Below are 14,960 nucleotides of genomic sequence, written 5' to 3'. Positions count from 1 at the left end.
GAGGATTACGTTACACGCCCAGTTTAACACAGTGTCTTCGGGAATCAGGGGAATACAATGCAAATTATGTTGGGGTTTTTTCTCACAAAACATTGCGCCTTTGTTTACGTGGAAACGACGGATTTGGGCGTGCAGACGATATTTGCAGATCCAAAGGACAAAAATCCACTTTGCTTCAGGGGGGCAAAAAACGAGCTAGTGATAGTTTTGAACCTTTGACGCCGGGCTTGCTCAAATATTGTGTCTGGAATTCCTTGCCATTAAATTCAATATTGAACGCATCAAATCTAAAGCAAATCATATTAAAAATTATACTAACGTTACATATAGAAATAGGTGTCCAAAATGAAGAGCAAGCGATTAGGGTATTAAATGTGACAGCTGCTTTAACATTCATATGAAAGTGCATTCTATTCAAGGTTTCCTCCCTAGCAAAATTAACATTTTCACTTTGCATTGTTTTCTCAATTAGATTTATAAAGAGCTGCAGTTGTACTGAATATTGATAACTGGGTATGAAGGAATTCTAAAACGATTTTTGGACCATGTAGATGGAGTCATCAAATCCTACTGTCATAACTTCATTTCAATTTCTTCTAAGAGTAAATACAGCACTTAGGTACATATTGCTGCAATGAAACTGTACAATGATAAAAGCTACAAATAAACAAAACAACTAAGTGAGGAAACCTTTTAAAAAGTTCTCTATCTTGTACTAAGTTACCTAAGTCAGGACACAGAAACGAGTACTGGAAATATGTTTTGCGGACATTTTGCAAATAAAGTTTAATTCCACTTTGAGTTGAAAATGTCCAGAATGGAGTACATCAATCTCCATATACAATTCTACATCATCTTAACAAATGAAATGGCAAAACTACACTAAATCTGACAAGACAAAAATGAACAAATTCATACCTGGAACTAACTCAACTCTACACAGAATAGTAACAAGTGAAAAGACTTATCCTTCAATGTTCTTCTTGAAAATTCTCGCTTAGCTTCATGACAAGAGGAAATAAATATATTACAGCTTTTGCAATGCTGGCAGCATTTACCAACTTTTGTCAATTTTTCATTCAGTTTGCACATACTGTTATTGCTGTCGTTGGTTTCCAAGAAAATACCCAGCATTAAGACAGTAGGAGATACGTCCAAAACATAAAAAGTGAACAACAAAAAGGAAGAGAATACTTGTTTATCATGTACTGTTACCAAGAAATGTATGTTCTTATTTGTCCAGCAATGGTCTGAAGCCTTGGCAACTATTTTTTTCTTCCATAGTATGCTGTATCAAGGCACAAAGCCTAGAATCTGTACATAAGCTTACAGCTGCCTGTACATAAAAGCACACAGACATGGAAAAAATGCAACAGGAGACTCCTATTAACAGGAACATATGAAATGCATGCTGTTGAACAGAAAATACACAGGACTTGGGGCTTGTATTTTTGGTTATAGTTACAAGGAAAGAAGTACATGGTCAAGTACATATCAGTGGTGGTAGTGGCAATAGGTACTCTCAAAGCAAAGGTTAGGCTTTGGCTTCTTTTGGAAGTCTTCATAGACGTTTTTGTCAAGATTTCCATTTTGTCACGTTTTCTTTTGGTCTGCGAGCCAGTTTGGCAAAGTGGAAAGCTTGATAAAAATTCCGAAAACAAGCAAACGTCCAAAAAAAGGCAGAGTCTAAATTCTGATTGGAGAGTAGACGAGAGGGGCTACATTACAAATCTGTTCTGTAAAAATAGTACTAGTATACAATGTTTTCCACAATTGTTCTGTTGGCATATATTTCTTCCCCCCATCTGATAATATGTCACAGCCAATTAGATGCTGGTGACCCATTTTTCTATAAGGTCTTGACAGTCCTTTCTGGTGAAAATATGGTACTCTAAGAGTATCTGAGTTGTGTCTAAGTCAAAAACCTCATCGTGTCACTTACAGCAGGTTATAACATGGTAGTGACATATGAAATGGTGGTGTTCTGGAGTTATATACATGCCTCGTACTATGTAAGACTTTATGGCACATTTCCAGAGGTCTGTGCTATCTTACACGACTTGGTAGGTTATTACATTGATTAGAGACTTTGTGAACACTAGAGGTTTTGGTGATATTTGTAGTTCAACATGAAATACAGTGTAAGAAGTGCAATGATTTTGTACTCTCCAATGCTGACATTGGCTCCAATGTTGGTTTCTGTAATCATAGTTTACTTTAAAGTCACTAGGAAGTCACAGATGGATAGATGTTGAAAGGACATGTAACTCGCCAAACATTTTGTGAGGAATAGAAAATAGACATCTTTGTAATTAGAAGAGAAACATTCTAGTGCCAGGATTGCCAAAGCTCTTGATTCGCAAGCTAAAAACATTTTAAGTGTCATTGTAAGTGTCATCGAATATGTAAGAAAGTGTTAAAAGAAATATGAATCTATACATCAGTGACAATTGTGGAAAACATAAGGGAAACTTACAGTGTGGCAGAAATGGAGGGGGGGGGGATAGAAGCTTGTTCATATAGTTCAATGCAATCAACTGTAAGCTATACATAACATACAAAGCTGTCAGTTGTTTTGAGCCTTGTGTAGAATTTTGTACTATGCTTACATTGTATCTGGAGCTTTAAGCCTGGAGTTCTAGATGTATTATCTGTGTTCTGGTACTTCAGACCTGAAAGTTATTTTGTCTGGAGGGTTAAAATATGATGGATTTGTATCTCAATGTACAATTCTTACAATGGAATCATATTCCTTGAAAACATGACAATGAATGAACATTTCCATAGTCTGTTAGTCCTTTGCCCCTTGTGGACTTCATGTGCCTTCTAAGAATAGCTCTTTCAGATACCAAGCCACAATTGCCCTTGGAATGCACTTGTTAACGATTCGTCTGTAACACCGATTGTGCTGCTCAGTTTTGGGGCTGTGGTGGTTTTTACTGTGTTCTGACAAATGATAAAAAAAGGGATGTGTTACTTCAGCAAGTACTATGAGAGGTGGAAGGAGTGTTGTCCTTCTTTCATCGCTGTTCGGAGCTTGTTGGCCATGACCTCTATGGAGGTGTAGTCTGGAAGCTTCAGGTAATTTACGCAGGTCATGACGGATGGGAGGAAGTCGTCAGGGTTCTCAGGCGCTTCCACGGCCTTGCGTACGATGGTGAGAGGAGGGTTCAGGGCACGGTATCCTGCAACAGATGTCATCAAGTGAGAAATCAATTCAGGGACTCAAAATATATCACAGATTGTATAGCATGTTCAAAGAATGTACATTCAAAGTGAGAGCTTTTGAAGAACTTTTATCACTGTAAGCTGCTTATACTGTGTCAAGGAAACCCAGCAGAAGTACAATCGAATAACGGATACTACTACCACTACTACTACAACCACAAAAGTTTAACTTGAGATGCTTCTGACACCTTATCTGAGAAAAAGGTGTCATTTCAACCGACTTGTTACTGTGCAAACCATGCATAGCTTTACTATTTCTCAACTGTTGAAGAATGTATATTGCAGAAATCTATTCAACTTGCTTGTTGCTTCCAGTATAAGGAATAGTGAAACAGTTGTACTGCTCGGGAGCACCCATCTTTTAGGTGGGAAATTCGTGTTAAGTGCCTTTCCCAAAGGTACAACACCAGGGCCTGTTAGGGACTTGAACATGGGACCTCTGAAACGTTAACCATTTCACGTATATTGTTGCTAGAGGAGCTGATTTGAGTCACTCACCTCCGACTGGGAGTCTGGGGCTCCCTGTGACAAACAGCAGGAACTCTCTCTGCTCATCGTTGTCGAAGTTGCTCATGATCTCAAACAGGTGTTTGACGGAGCGGCTGTCGTGGGAGTAGCCGTGGTCAGGTCTGCACGTCTCCATCAGCATCTTTATGTCCCACGGCTCAGTCTTGTTGCCACAGAACAGCTGATCAAGCTGATACAAGACAATGGGTACAATGTACGTTAGGCCAGGGAAAAAAATGCACAGGAAAAAAATGCTGTGTTTCCTGTTTCCTGACCTACCCTAGAAAAGCATGCCAACACTAGCCTTTTTTGGGGTGGGCAGTGGAGTTACATAGTTTCCGGTTAGAATTTTCATTCACCCTGCTTCCTATTCACAAAAGTGCTTGTCCTATCTAATGAAGGATACATGCATATTTGTAACCATACCCACATATTTGTAACCATTATGCATAAAATTTAAGTGTGGCATTGAAAAGTGTCCTCATACATTTCAGTATTACTTTACTGTACTGTATCACTAGCATTTGGGCCAAAGTCTAGGGAAAAAAATTGAAAAAGATTACTATCGTTAGTTTAAATGTCAAGAGTACAATGTCATGATTATGCAATTCTTGAGCCAAAACATGTAGGGAGCTGAAAAAACCTGTCAATTCAGATAGAGATCAAATTTCACATGAATATATAATGGTCCCAACAAACTGTTGTATTGTATTTGTAGGATGAAGCAAAGCATGGAATCTTGTATTATGATAATCAAAATCACTTACCTCTTCAGGATAAAAGTATTGCAGGTGTGACATAGGGAAGACAGACTCGAACCCCTCTCTGAACGACTCAAACTGTCTTGAAACGCCCTCTATTAACGTCCAGTGAATTACAAGCTGGAGGGGAAGTGAACAAAATATTTGCAAATAGATATGAAAACAGAACATGATGATCTAATCTTTCTACCCTATAAACTCCTTTTACAGTTACAATGCACATCTGAACTGTTTCTTTACTGAAAATGTTTTTTTGTTTTTTGGCCTTGAGGCCGCTTTTCATCGAAAGAAAAAACAACAAGACTATAGTATATGCAACTTCGGTGATGGTTTGAACTGTAACACCCAAATTCTGAATTAAGAGATATTCTCCAATACAGAGCCACGACCACAGCCTATACAATATATCTTGTGGAGGCTCTTCTTGACCAGCCTGAGGTTTCCACTTTTGTCAGCATGGCCTCTGAGCAGCTGTCAGCCTATCAGAGAATCAAGTCTAACTAAAGGAAATACTCAATTCTCTGATTGGCTGTCAGCTGGTTAGAGGCCACAACCACACAGTAAAAACCTCTGCCCAGTTTAGTACAGCCTTTTGTATAGGCTCTTCATAGAGAATGCACTAAGCACACAATCCTACTTTACCTTGACATACTCCTCCAGGTTATGTATAGTGACTGGGATGTCCTTGCCTCCCTTCTTCAGCTCTATGTTTGGGTGCCCGGGTAACGTGAAGTCCAGATCCAGGTCCTCTATTCTACACCCATCTAATGTCAGGCTTTCCAGGGCCAACTGCAGGCTCTGTGCAGTCTGCCAGAACAACAAAATACACAGATTAGTGTACTGTCATATAAGAGTTTCACTGATGCCCACAGAGTCTGTACTTGTAAACCTGGTCTTTTGGTGTAACACACCATCTTCAGCAACTAGCAATATTACATCAAACTGTCACATCTTACTTTTACACATCTAGCTGCATGATTTAAAGCTAACTAGTTATGGCGCCTTTACTGTAGCTATTGCTCAGGACCGTACAATATTGAGTAACCTCACAGAGAGGAGCAAGGGGCCAGTCCCTGGCTAGGCACTTTGGTAATGCTGGATTGGTAAGTCTGGTACTTGAATTGAAAGTTGAAGCCATGACTGCAAGGCAATGAAACATTAAAAAAAACTTCATAGGAAGTGTGTGCAGCGTACTTACATGTGCTTTGTCCTCTTGGAGACGAGACTTTTGTCTCAGCACATCCACCAGCTGGGACACAGACTTGGCAACGACAGGGTCCAGATACTGGAGGTAGGAAAAGAAGTTTTTGCCTTAGGTTCAGACCTATCTCTCAAAAGGTGCATAAAAAGGTATTAATAAACGGGACAGTTAGGCATTGATTTTATCTATCTATTCCTATTTCATCTAAGAGAGTGGGTCTTCTCAGTGGCTGGGCAGTTTCGTACTCAAAACCATAAGCATTTTTTCTGCATGACATAAACCCAAAGCTGACCTGTATATCTGTGACAGAAAGGGATGCCTCCTGCCCTAGCACCCACTTGTAGAAGGGCAGACTCAGTGGGAAGTCAACCTGAAATAATGATACGGAAAGCATGTAAATAAAACAACTGTTGGCCCACAAAAGACACACTTTACCTAAGTTCATAACAAGCACAGATTATATCTATAGTAGAATCCACACTTTTTTGGTAGTCCATCACATTGTATATAATAGAGGGAGGAGGTTTTCCACATGCACCAGTCCCTCTACATTACCATCTCTAGACACTGGCAATTGTAATATCATTAAAGTTGTGGATGTAGCTCACCATTCTGGAGTCCATCAAGGCCTTGGCCATGAACTTCCCTATGAATCTAAACTTGATCTTGGCCTTGGTCACGTGACCAAGCTTGGCTGTTCTGCCATAGGGCTGTGGGAAGAGTCCCAATGAGGAATGCACATACAAAGTTCCATCTTGGTTTCCTGCAGAAAAGACAAACGAGCAATGCAAGAACACATTAAGAGGATTTTATACATAGCAACATGAAAAGCCAGCAAAAAAACAGCAAGAGGCCTCAAATAGAGTACAGTCAAATTATCTATCCATGAAGAATACAGTCAAATCCAACACCCATTTTCCTGTGTTCTGTGTCTGTGCTTGGTAGTACTTGCAAATTTTGTTTGAATTCCTTCCATACACCACAGACATATGTACAACAATGTCTCTGCCCCTGACACATTGCCAAAAAAGACAGATACATGTACAAGATTGCCTCTGCCCCTGAGGCATTGCCAAAAAAGACAGATTTATGTACAAGAATGCCTCTGCCCCTGAGGCATTGCCAAAAAAGACATATGTACAAGACTGCCTCTGCCCCTGAGGCACCGCCAAAAACAGAAGTGTACAAAAGTACTGTACCAGTCTGGTAAAGTTGCTAGTTTACCTTTAGAGTCTGGGAGTGGCACAGCCTCTCCTCTCCACAGGTCCAGATCGGCTCTCTGCACCTCCCTGGACACCAGTGCATAGAACTCCAGGGTCGGCCCCAACCCTGTACCAACCTGACAGGGACAACATGGACAGATATGAGCGATTAACACAGATAACAGAACATGCTGATATGGATTGTACATCCTGTAGATCAATAGAACACTTATCATAGATACGCAATGTCTGCTTGGCTTTATCAAAATCTTGACAAAATCTAAACAACAAGCAAAAAAGATGCTTTGAGAAAAAGTTTTCCCCACCTCATTTTCATACTGTATCTCCAACATGGCCCTGGAGTTGCCAAGGTCATTCATGACTGACTCAGCCTGCTTCAACAAGTCTTCTCTAGAAACTGTTCTCTGGAAGAATGAATGGGAAGTATTAGATATAGTCTTCAAAGAGTAGACTTCACATCTGTTAAACATCCTAGCAGTCGGATGTCTTGCACTTAAAGTCAAGTTTAGGTCTGGATTTAGATCCAGAGGTTCAGGTTCAGACTTATATCAGTCCGGTATAATGTGTTTATAGTTCTGAGAACTCCTAGGACAAAACCATGGCATATGTGTGATATAACCAATGGCATATGTGTGATAGAAAAAAATTCATGTTAAGTGGCATGTTGGCAGAAATGTCACATGCAATTTAAAAACAGAAAAATGGCAATGATGTCAACTTTCTCCAGTGCAAATTCCATGATCCACGGAAGGTTTCAGATGGTTAAAAACAAAATGGATAATATAAGCAAGTTTTCTTTTTGTGGGTCTGGAAATGATTCTTGACGTTATGTTTTTTTAAAGCAGTTCCAGTCCGGTGTGCAGTTACGCAGCACTTTATGACATATTTATCAAGAACAATGAAGCACACAGCAAACATAAAGCATTGTCCATGACGTACCTTTCTCCTATCTAGTCTTGGTGCCACTCTGCTATCTGTGGAGTCCGTACTGGTGACCTCGGGAGAGCTGTCCTGCAGCTTCTGCATAGCACGGTCTCGGTCAAACGACGTCATGTAGAAAAGGGTCTGCCGCGTGTCGAATGGGAGTAAGAAAGGGCTGGGGAAACAACAGCAGGAGATAAGACAAACTGTTCGAAGAGTGACATTTACATATAAACATGGTGAGTTAGTGATTTTGACATAACTGTTTTTCCATATGTACTACCTGATTTCTTTAGCGAGGACAAACCAGTGACACTGAAAAAGTGATGGATGTCACTGGAAACAAAGCTCTAAATGACATTTTTGGCAGTTATACACACAGGGTTCATAGGATCATCGTACAAACTTTAGACATCGGCCAAGTCCCAAGATCTATCCAATGTGTTGGGGTAGATTTTTTGGGGAAAAATGTGCTTGAGTCTCAGACGATTTTCAAATTTGGTGCAAGGCAATTAACAAATACGGACCAAAGCTCGTGGACTGTGTGACACTGATAAAATTTTTTCCGATATTCCAACAATTTTAGGACAAAGTACAATGCTTAACTGTTTTCCAGCACAAAGGTATACATGGATCAAATTTTCAATGACAACTGTCGCCTTCTTCAGAATCAATACTGATGACCAATTACTTCAGAAAGTAAACTCCTGTGAGTGATCTTATCAACACCTGATCTTGTGCATACGTGACATCAGCAATTGGTCAAAAGTGCAAGGAAGTTTATGATAATTTTAGGACAAGTTCAAGCATGACTCACCAGGCTTTGCCTATCTCCACCAACCAGGGCGGAAGGTTGCCAGTCATTATGACTAGGGGGTCCTGGAGTTGCCTTGTGGCCTTTGCTGTGAGTTTACTGTTGATGAAGTCAGATGGGGGCAGGATGGGCTTCGTGGGCGCATTCTGAGAAAACGGGAGAAAAAAAAAGTTACTAAGAGAAACACAAAAACACTCATCTAATTCCAGGAATTCTGTAACTGCATAAATTTTGCGGTGGTTTTATGTCCACGGCTTTTGCGTTGGAAATTTACCGTGAACTTAAAACCACCACAAACATTTTTTCATGGCAGTAAGAGACTACAGTACATGGTGCTACCAAGAACAGTCCTTTTTCCCGCTACCGCGAAATTAAATCCCCACAAACTTAAATGCATTTACAGTAGTATTGTCCAGTATCTGATGATACTGCTGCATGGGTCCCTGACACAGCAGTGAGCAATATAGTGGACAAGTATTCACACCACCACGCTTCCCAGTGGCTCTGTTCAGCAGTCAATGCCACACACACACACATTGATGTCTTTCTTACCTCACTCCTTCCAAGATTTCCTCAGTCTACCACGACCTTGGTAACTTCTATTTCATATAGGGTATCTATGTAGCCATTGGTTCATACCACTGGAGCCGGCGTACCCATTACTTGGACTGCTTGGTGTTAAATCTCAGTATTAACTTGGCACTACAGAAAGACTGAAACTTACCTCAAATAATGTGTACCAATATCTGTTGAGAGCGTGGATCACCCTCATTAAACAGATGACCTCTAGGGACGGGTCGTCGATGCGTACGTTCCCAGGGAGGGTTGGCACCAGCAGGGGTTTCAGGGGTGATAACGGACCTGGACATACTCCCTCTGGAAAGAACAATGAATGGATGTCCAATATGGTTAACAAATTAAGAGCATACATAGCAGAAACTGTTTTGAGACCAACCACGCACAGTAGCAGTGTGGGTAGTTCAGTAGTTAGCACCCAAGCCTCTCGACCAAGAGGTTGGGAGTTCGAATCCTGGCTGCCATTGCTCACCTCACATGCTTGCTAATGAAAAGGGTTGTAGCTCTTTGGATGGGATGTAGTCCACTGTTCATTGTACGCTACTTGCCAAAAAGAGCTAGGGGAATTTCCCTGGTACAATGAACCTGTAAATACTGTACACAGCATCTGTCCTTTCAATCAGGACCAGTGGAACATTACCTCTTCATTGAGCTTCATTTTCACTTTGTTTCTGTGATATTCTAAGTACAAGAATATGGTATGAATGCAACACTTACCGTTCCACAATTCATCATGTTTCCTAGCTGCTGCCTTGGCCGGCCCCTTGTTGGGGGATGTCCCCTTCCCCTTCTTGGTAGCTGAGGCAGCCGCCACTAGTTCTGTCTTACTGTCCTCATCGAAGGGGACTGGTTTGTACCTGTGAGAGGGGGAAACCCATGAATGTCATCTCATGCTTTGTACTGAAAATACATGAAGTTTGTATCACTGAAATTTCACAGTTAAGGTTTGCACATACTAGTTACTGTCGTCTAGAGGTTAGTGACCCTGCCTCCGGACTTTGGGCCTTTATACCTGGCAGTTGTCATTCAGCCACCATACATGCTACATACAAAAGGGTCGCAGTCCTTAGGACATGATGTTAAGCCGTGGTCAAATGTTCATTGTACTTTTCAGAAAGACCTTGGAGAATTTCTCATCACACAAAGATTCTGTGAATACTGTAATTGTGAATATAGTCTGTCTACTCTGTTATGACCAGTGGAAAAGTCCCTTTACAGTGAGCTTAACTGGTTTGAGAGATCACTTTTAATTTGTTTCAGCTGGCTGAGGTCTGTACATAGCTTTAAATTTTTTTCCGTCCCACTCATTGCTTGGGAAACCAAGTTGTTGATTTGATCTGTCAATTTTGGATTAATGACCTGAAATTTTTCTGACAGGTGGTGCTAACTTTTTTTCCATCCCAACATGTCCTGGGACGGAAGGACAGATCCTGTAGAGAACCCTGGGCTGGTCCAAACATGAAACACTCGGAGAGAAGACCCACCATATGGTGTGCGTCTTGATCCAGATCCCAGCTCTCCCCAGGGGGTTGGACTCGTCGTCTGTCTCCCTGTCCTCCTCGGCTGTCTGTCCGTACTGGCGGATCGCCTGGTACACAGTCATGTTGTAGGGAAGCAGGTGGTCACTCAGGAAGAACTGCAGTCTGTGCCGCACATTCGGCCCAGAGAACGTGGCCATCTGTAAGAGTGGTACGGAGAAGGCAAGGTAAATATTAGAACATATTGACATGATCTCTTTACTTTGTCTTCTGAAAATTATTGCATGTCATGCCAAGTTCAACAACATATTTTTATTTAAGGTTTGCTGTTATATGTCTTAATGCAAAGAATGGATACTTTGTTTTCTCAAGAAACATCTTCTAGCATGCTGTATTATATTACAGTGAAAACATGGTGGTGTGTGTTAATGTGTCTTCCCCTGTTCTATTTCCCTAGTGTGAAGGCATTCAGTGCAATGTGGAGAACAAAAGAAAAAGGTTTTCACAGCAGACAAAAAAAACTGAAAAGCAACCAGAAACACTTAGGTTATGGACTGTAGAAGGAAGACACAGAAGACAACTTATTGGAGCAGGCCTTGTACTTCCAGCACAAACATACCAGGTACACAAAAGACTGAATACAGTGTTACAGCATATAAGGATGCAGTCACTGCAAATGCAAATCCATACATTGTACCAGTAACAATTGTCCATAGAACACTGTTCTATGTAAACTGTCAGCAGACTAGTACTGAAATGCTGTGCTGTGTTTTTACATTGTTATTACAGAGTTGGTACAATGTTTGGACTGAGCAACACTTCAAGCAAGAAGTGGAATGTATGGATGTGACTTTACGGTTGAAACACTTGCCAAAGATTCATCAACGTCGTCGTCGGAGGCATCTTCGTCGCTGTCTTCATCCTCGCTGTCTCGTATTCTCCCGTAACCGCGGACAACCAAGTATCTCTCGATAGCCTGTACCAGTGCCAGGGGGTCGATCTTGACCGGACCACCCTTCCATTGTTTAACGTTCTTACAGTCGGGGTGCCTCTGGAGCTGACACTTCAGTTGGTGTGTGTTGAAGAATTTCAGTGCCTGCGAACCCCTGGATACAAGGAATAGCAATCTAGTTAATATCACAAGATATCTAAGACAAGCGTTTATAGACCGATCCTGACTGATTAGAATTGTAGCCAATAATTGATAGAGAGTCTGCATGTCTGTCAAATATTTTCATTTCTATGTTTTATTTTCCATTTTTATGTTCTGACAGAGGTAGACAGGGCTATGGGATCAGCCTACAACAATATTATTTCTGTACAACCATGTTAGGTACAATTAAGATCAAAGTCAGTTCATGTTGATGAACTACAGACTGTACTTTATATGACACTCTAAAGAACATATAGTTTATTGCTATGTGAAGACTTGTATGACTGTACAATAAGAAAATATATATCATATCTGCTAGTATAGCTAAAACTATGCTAATGATTACATAAATATTGTAAATACAGTCCTGTTTGCTGGGACTTAATTTTGCAATAAAACGGGACTATGCAGTTGTAACAATTCTGTATCACAGTAGTAATAAACTGGAAATGTATATGCCAAAAATTATGAATTTGCAGGTGAGAGGTTACAGCATTTTAAGATTTACAGAAGTCTGTCCATACCTTCCAGTGGCAGCCCCTCCCCCTGGTAAGTCATGCACTTTGACAGGGAACTGTTCCAGCTGGTTAATACAGCCGTTCAGCTTGGCGACCAGAGGGAACAACGCTGGCTGGTTACTCGGGTCTGCACTCTTCACAACCATGGTGCCATCTGGAGCCTGCAAATAGAAAGATATGGTCAGTAGTCAGTTTATGATACCTGCAATCTCTTTCAACATGTTTGTATCAATACTATTACATATACAGTAATGCAACCAAAAAAAGCAGGATTGCTGAAACATTTCAAATTCAGCAAATGTGCTAGAAGTGAATCAGAAGTTCAGCTGTATGTTCTTTATACATACTGGAAAATCAGAATCAATTCATGAATACAAGACAGTATGTTTTCCCTCACACTACGGTGGTGCAAACAACAAGTGCAATAGCCAAGGATTTGCTTTGCATTTGTGGGTTCAAACCCTGCTAAAGGCTGCCATGGTACATATTGCTTTCTCTGTACATATTGCTTTCTCTGCTTAGCTCTTATCAGAAAGAATATGGCTAAACTTATACCACTACTATTAGAACAACCTTCTGCTGTAGTGCTTAGAACAACCTTCTGCTGTAGTGCTCACACAATTTATTGTGGGCAATAGACAACTAGGTGGTCGTGGAAAGGTGTAGGAAGCATTTTAACTTTGAACTAACAGTGATGCAACACTTGTGTACTTACGGGGCAGTCCAGGAAAACGTGCAGGAACCTCTTGAGTCTGACGATGCGAGTCACGGCGTCGTTCTCGCTCTGACTGGTGAGGTACGCCAGGAGGGACTTCACCAGCCCGCTGTGCTGGATCTCAAACGGTGAGACGTCAGAATCTGTCACAATCCTGCTGATGTCCACCAGGCAGTCAATACCTCTGTCCTTCTGTAGATACATAGGAGGAAAAACCATTCCACTATAAGCAACAAGCTTCAATACAAATGCAAATCCCTGTAATTTTGCCACACTAAAAGACATTGATATGCCTTTAAAATCATGTTAGAAACAATGTGTTGTAGTAACATAATTAAAGACTTTCACAGCATGTTTGCAGTGTGATGTGATGAGGCCAAAAATTGCGCACTGGAAACGCACAGTAAAAAATTGCAACATGCACTGTATCAAATTTTGAAGGATGTATAGACTAGCACCATATATTTCCTTGCATTACAAGGCAGACAAGAATGGCAGTTACTGCAAGGTTATGCTACTTTTCTAGTTCTACAACAACAGATGACTAGCCAGATGATACCAGCAGTGACTAACTTGGTGTTTTTCCTTCAGAAACAATTTTGTCAAATAAAAACCACTTGTTGCAATCAATGACTGAATAAATGAACACTTTTTGTTAAACAAAGTTGAATATATGCTGGATTGTCTAATACATTAAAAAGAACACTGCTCAGACATCTTCTCTTATCATATCACCATTGTAACACTGTTGACATCAAAACAACTTAACATCAGAATGGGAAACTTCATAACTGCATTAAACAAGCAAAAAAATATGGCCAACTGAGGAAATCCTAAGTACAAGTAGACGAAGCCAGTAGATAAGAACTAGTCCTTCTGTGTTTTAGATAAGAACTAGAATCCTTACCTCTAGGGCTAACTTCTCCACTGCGTCACACAGTCTTCTCAGCACATCCAGAGCCGGGTGGCTAATCCCCTGGGTCTCGTGGCTGAAGTAATCCTTCTCAAACTTGGTGGCTCTGTCCTTAATCCACTGTTTAATCTTCTCCTTGTTTGAAGCCAGACCTTGGTTACTGGAAGAACGGGGAAGACCGAGACTGGAACCATCCTGGAAGAGATTAAGTACAGTACATGTAAGTTTAACCTCGCATACAATTTCACTAAACACATCCAAAACACATGTTTACATATTGATATTCATTTCTTTATCAAGGACATCAGCAAAGGATCAGTCAAACCAGAAATATGCCACAGATATAATATTGTAACTTGTAAAATATTTGCCATCAGTTCTACATTCAGCTCTACAAAGTCAATCATAAACATATCTAAGGAAAGAAACACCTTTATCATATTAAAGAACCACCACATTTGTCAAAGGGAGTAGAACTGAGTGGATCATATAAATTCATCCATGTGGCTTGTACACTTCAGTACATACCTGGTGTGTTCCACCAAGAGGCAGCTTACCAGGTATACAATACAAACAAACCAACCTTTGGTGCATTCTTGTCTGTGGGTGAGCCTGATGCTCCACTGCTGGTACTACCAGTGCTGCCACGCCCCCAGCGGGACGGGGTTCAGGCTGGCCAGGAAGGATGGCTTGGGGGACGTGCCACCAGTTCTCCCTGAAATACACAACCAGTGTATACAACTTCAATTTTGTCAAGAGTTGATCAAACATAACTTGGCACGGTGGGAGAAAGACGTGCTAGAATGTTCCTCCCAGTGTGTACCTTCTAGTACTGCTATAAATACAATGAAGTCTGCCAAAAAACAAAAAAGACTAGTTGGGACTGATACAATCCGGTCTATGTGGACAGGTGGTAATTTTAGATAGGATTCTTCATTCTTGTGTCGATGGG

The 14,960-nt window shown here is 40.9% G+C and overlaps 1 protein-coding gene across 1 annotated transcript in view; it reads right to left on the bottom strand.

The window, feature by feature from the left end:
* Positions 1-756: 756 nt before the first annotated feature.
* LOC118427097 (E3 ubiquitin-protein ligase TRIP12-like) overlaps positions 757-14,960 on the bottom strand; it is a 30,446-nt gene continuing 16,242 nt past the window's right edge. Inside the window, 21 exon segments of the mRNA XM_035836733.1 lie at positions 757-3,185; positions 3,727-3,925; positions 4,503-4,616; positions 5,139-5,303; positions 5,695-5,781; positions 5,990-6,067; positions 6,306-6,460; positions 6,922-7,036; positions 7,226-7,324; positions 7,860-8,016; positions 8,659-8,801; positions 9,380-9,531; positions 9,949-10,088; positions 10,716-10,909; positions 11,566-11,815; positions 12,387-12,541; positions 13,096-13,287; positions 14,003-14,203; positions 14,592-14,672; positions 14,674-14,719; positions 14,854-14,861. Of these exon segments, the coding sequence (XP_035692626.1) occupies positions 2,989-3,185; positions 3,727-3,925; positions 4,503-4,616; positions 5,139-5,303; positions 5,695-5,781; positions 5,990-6,067; positions 6,306-6,460; positions 6,922-7,036; positions 7,226-7,324; positions 7,860-8,016; positions 8,659-8,801; positions 9,380-9,531; positions 9,949-10,088; positions 10,716-10,909; positions 11,566-11,815; positions 12,387-12,541; positions 13,096-13,287; positions 14,003-14,203; positions 14,592-14,672; positions 14,674-14,719; positions 14,854-14,861 (2,928 nt within the window). The 3' untranslated portion in view covers positions 757-2,988.

This window comes from Branchiostoma floridae, chromosome 12, assembly GCF_000003815.2.
Source record: "Branchiostoma floridae strain S238N-H82 chromosome 12, Bfl_VNyyK, whole genome shotgun sequence".
Classification (NCBI taxonomy): Eukaryota; Metazoa; Chordata; class Leptocardii; order Amphioxiformes; family Branchiostomatidae; genus Branchiostoma; species Branchiostoma floridae.
The sequence above is the reverse complement of the archived record's forward strand: the minus strand, read 5'-3'. Positions and strand labels throughout refer to the sequence as shown.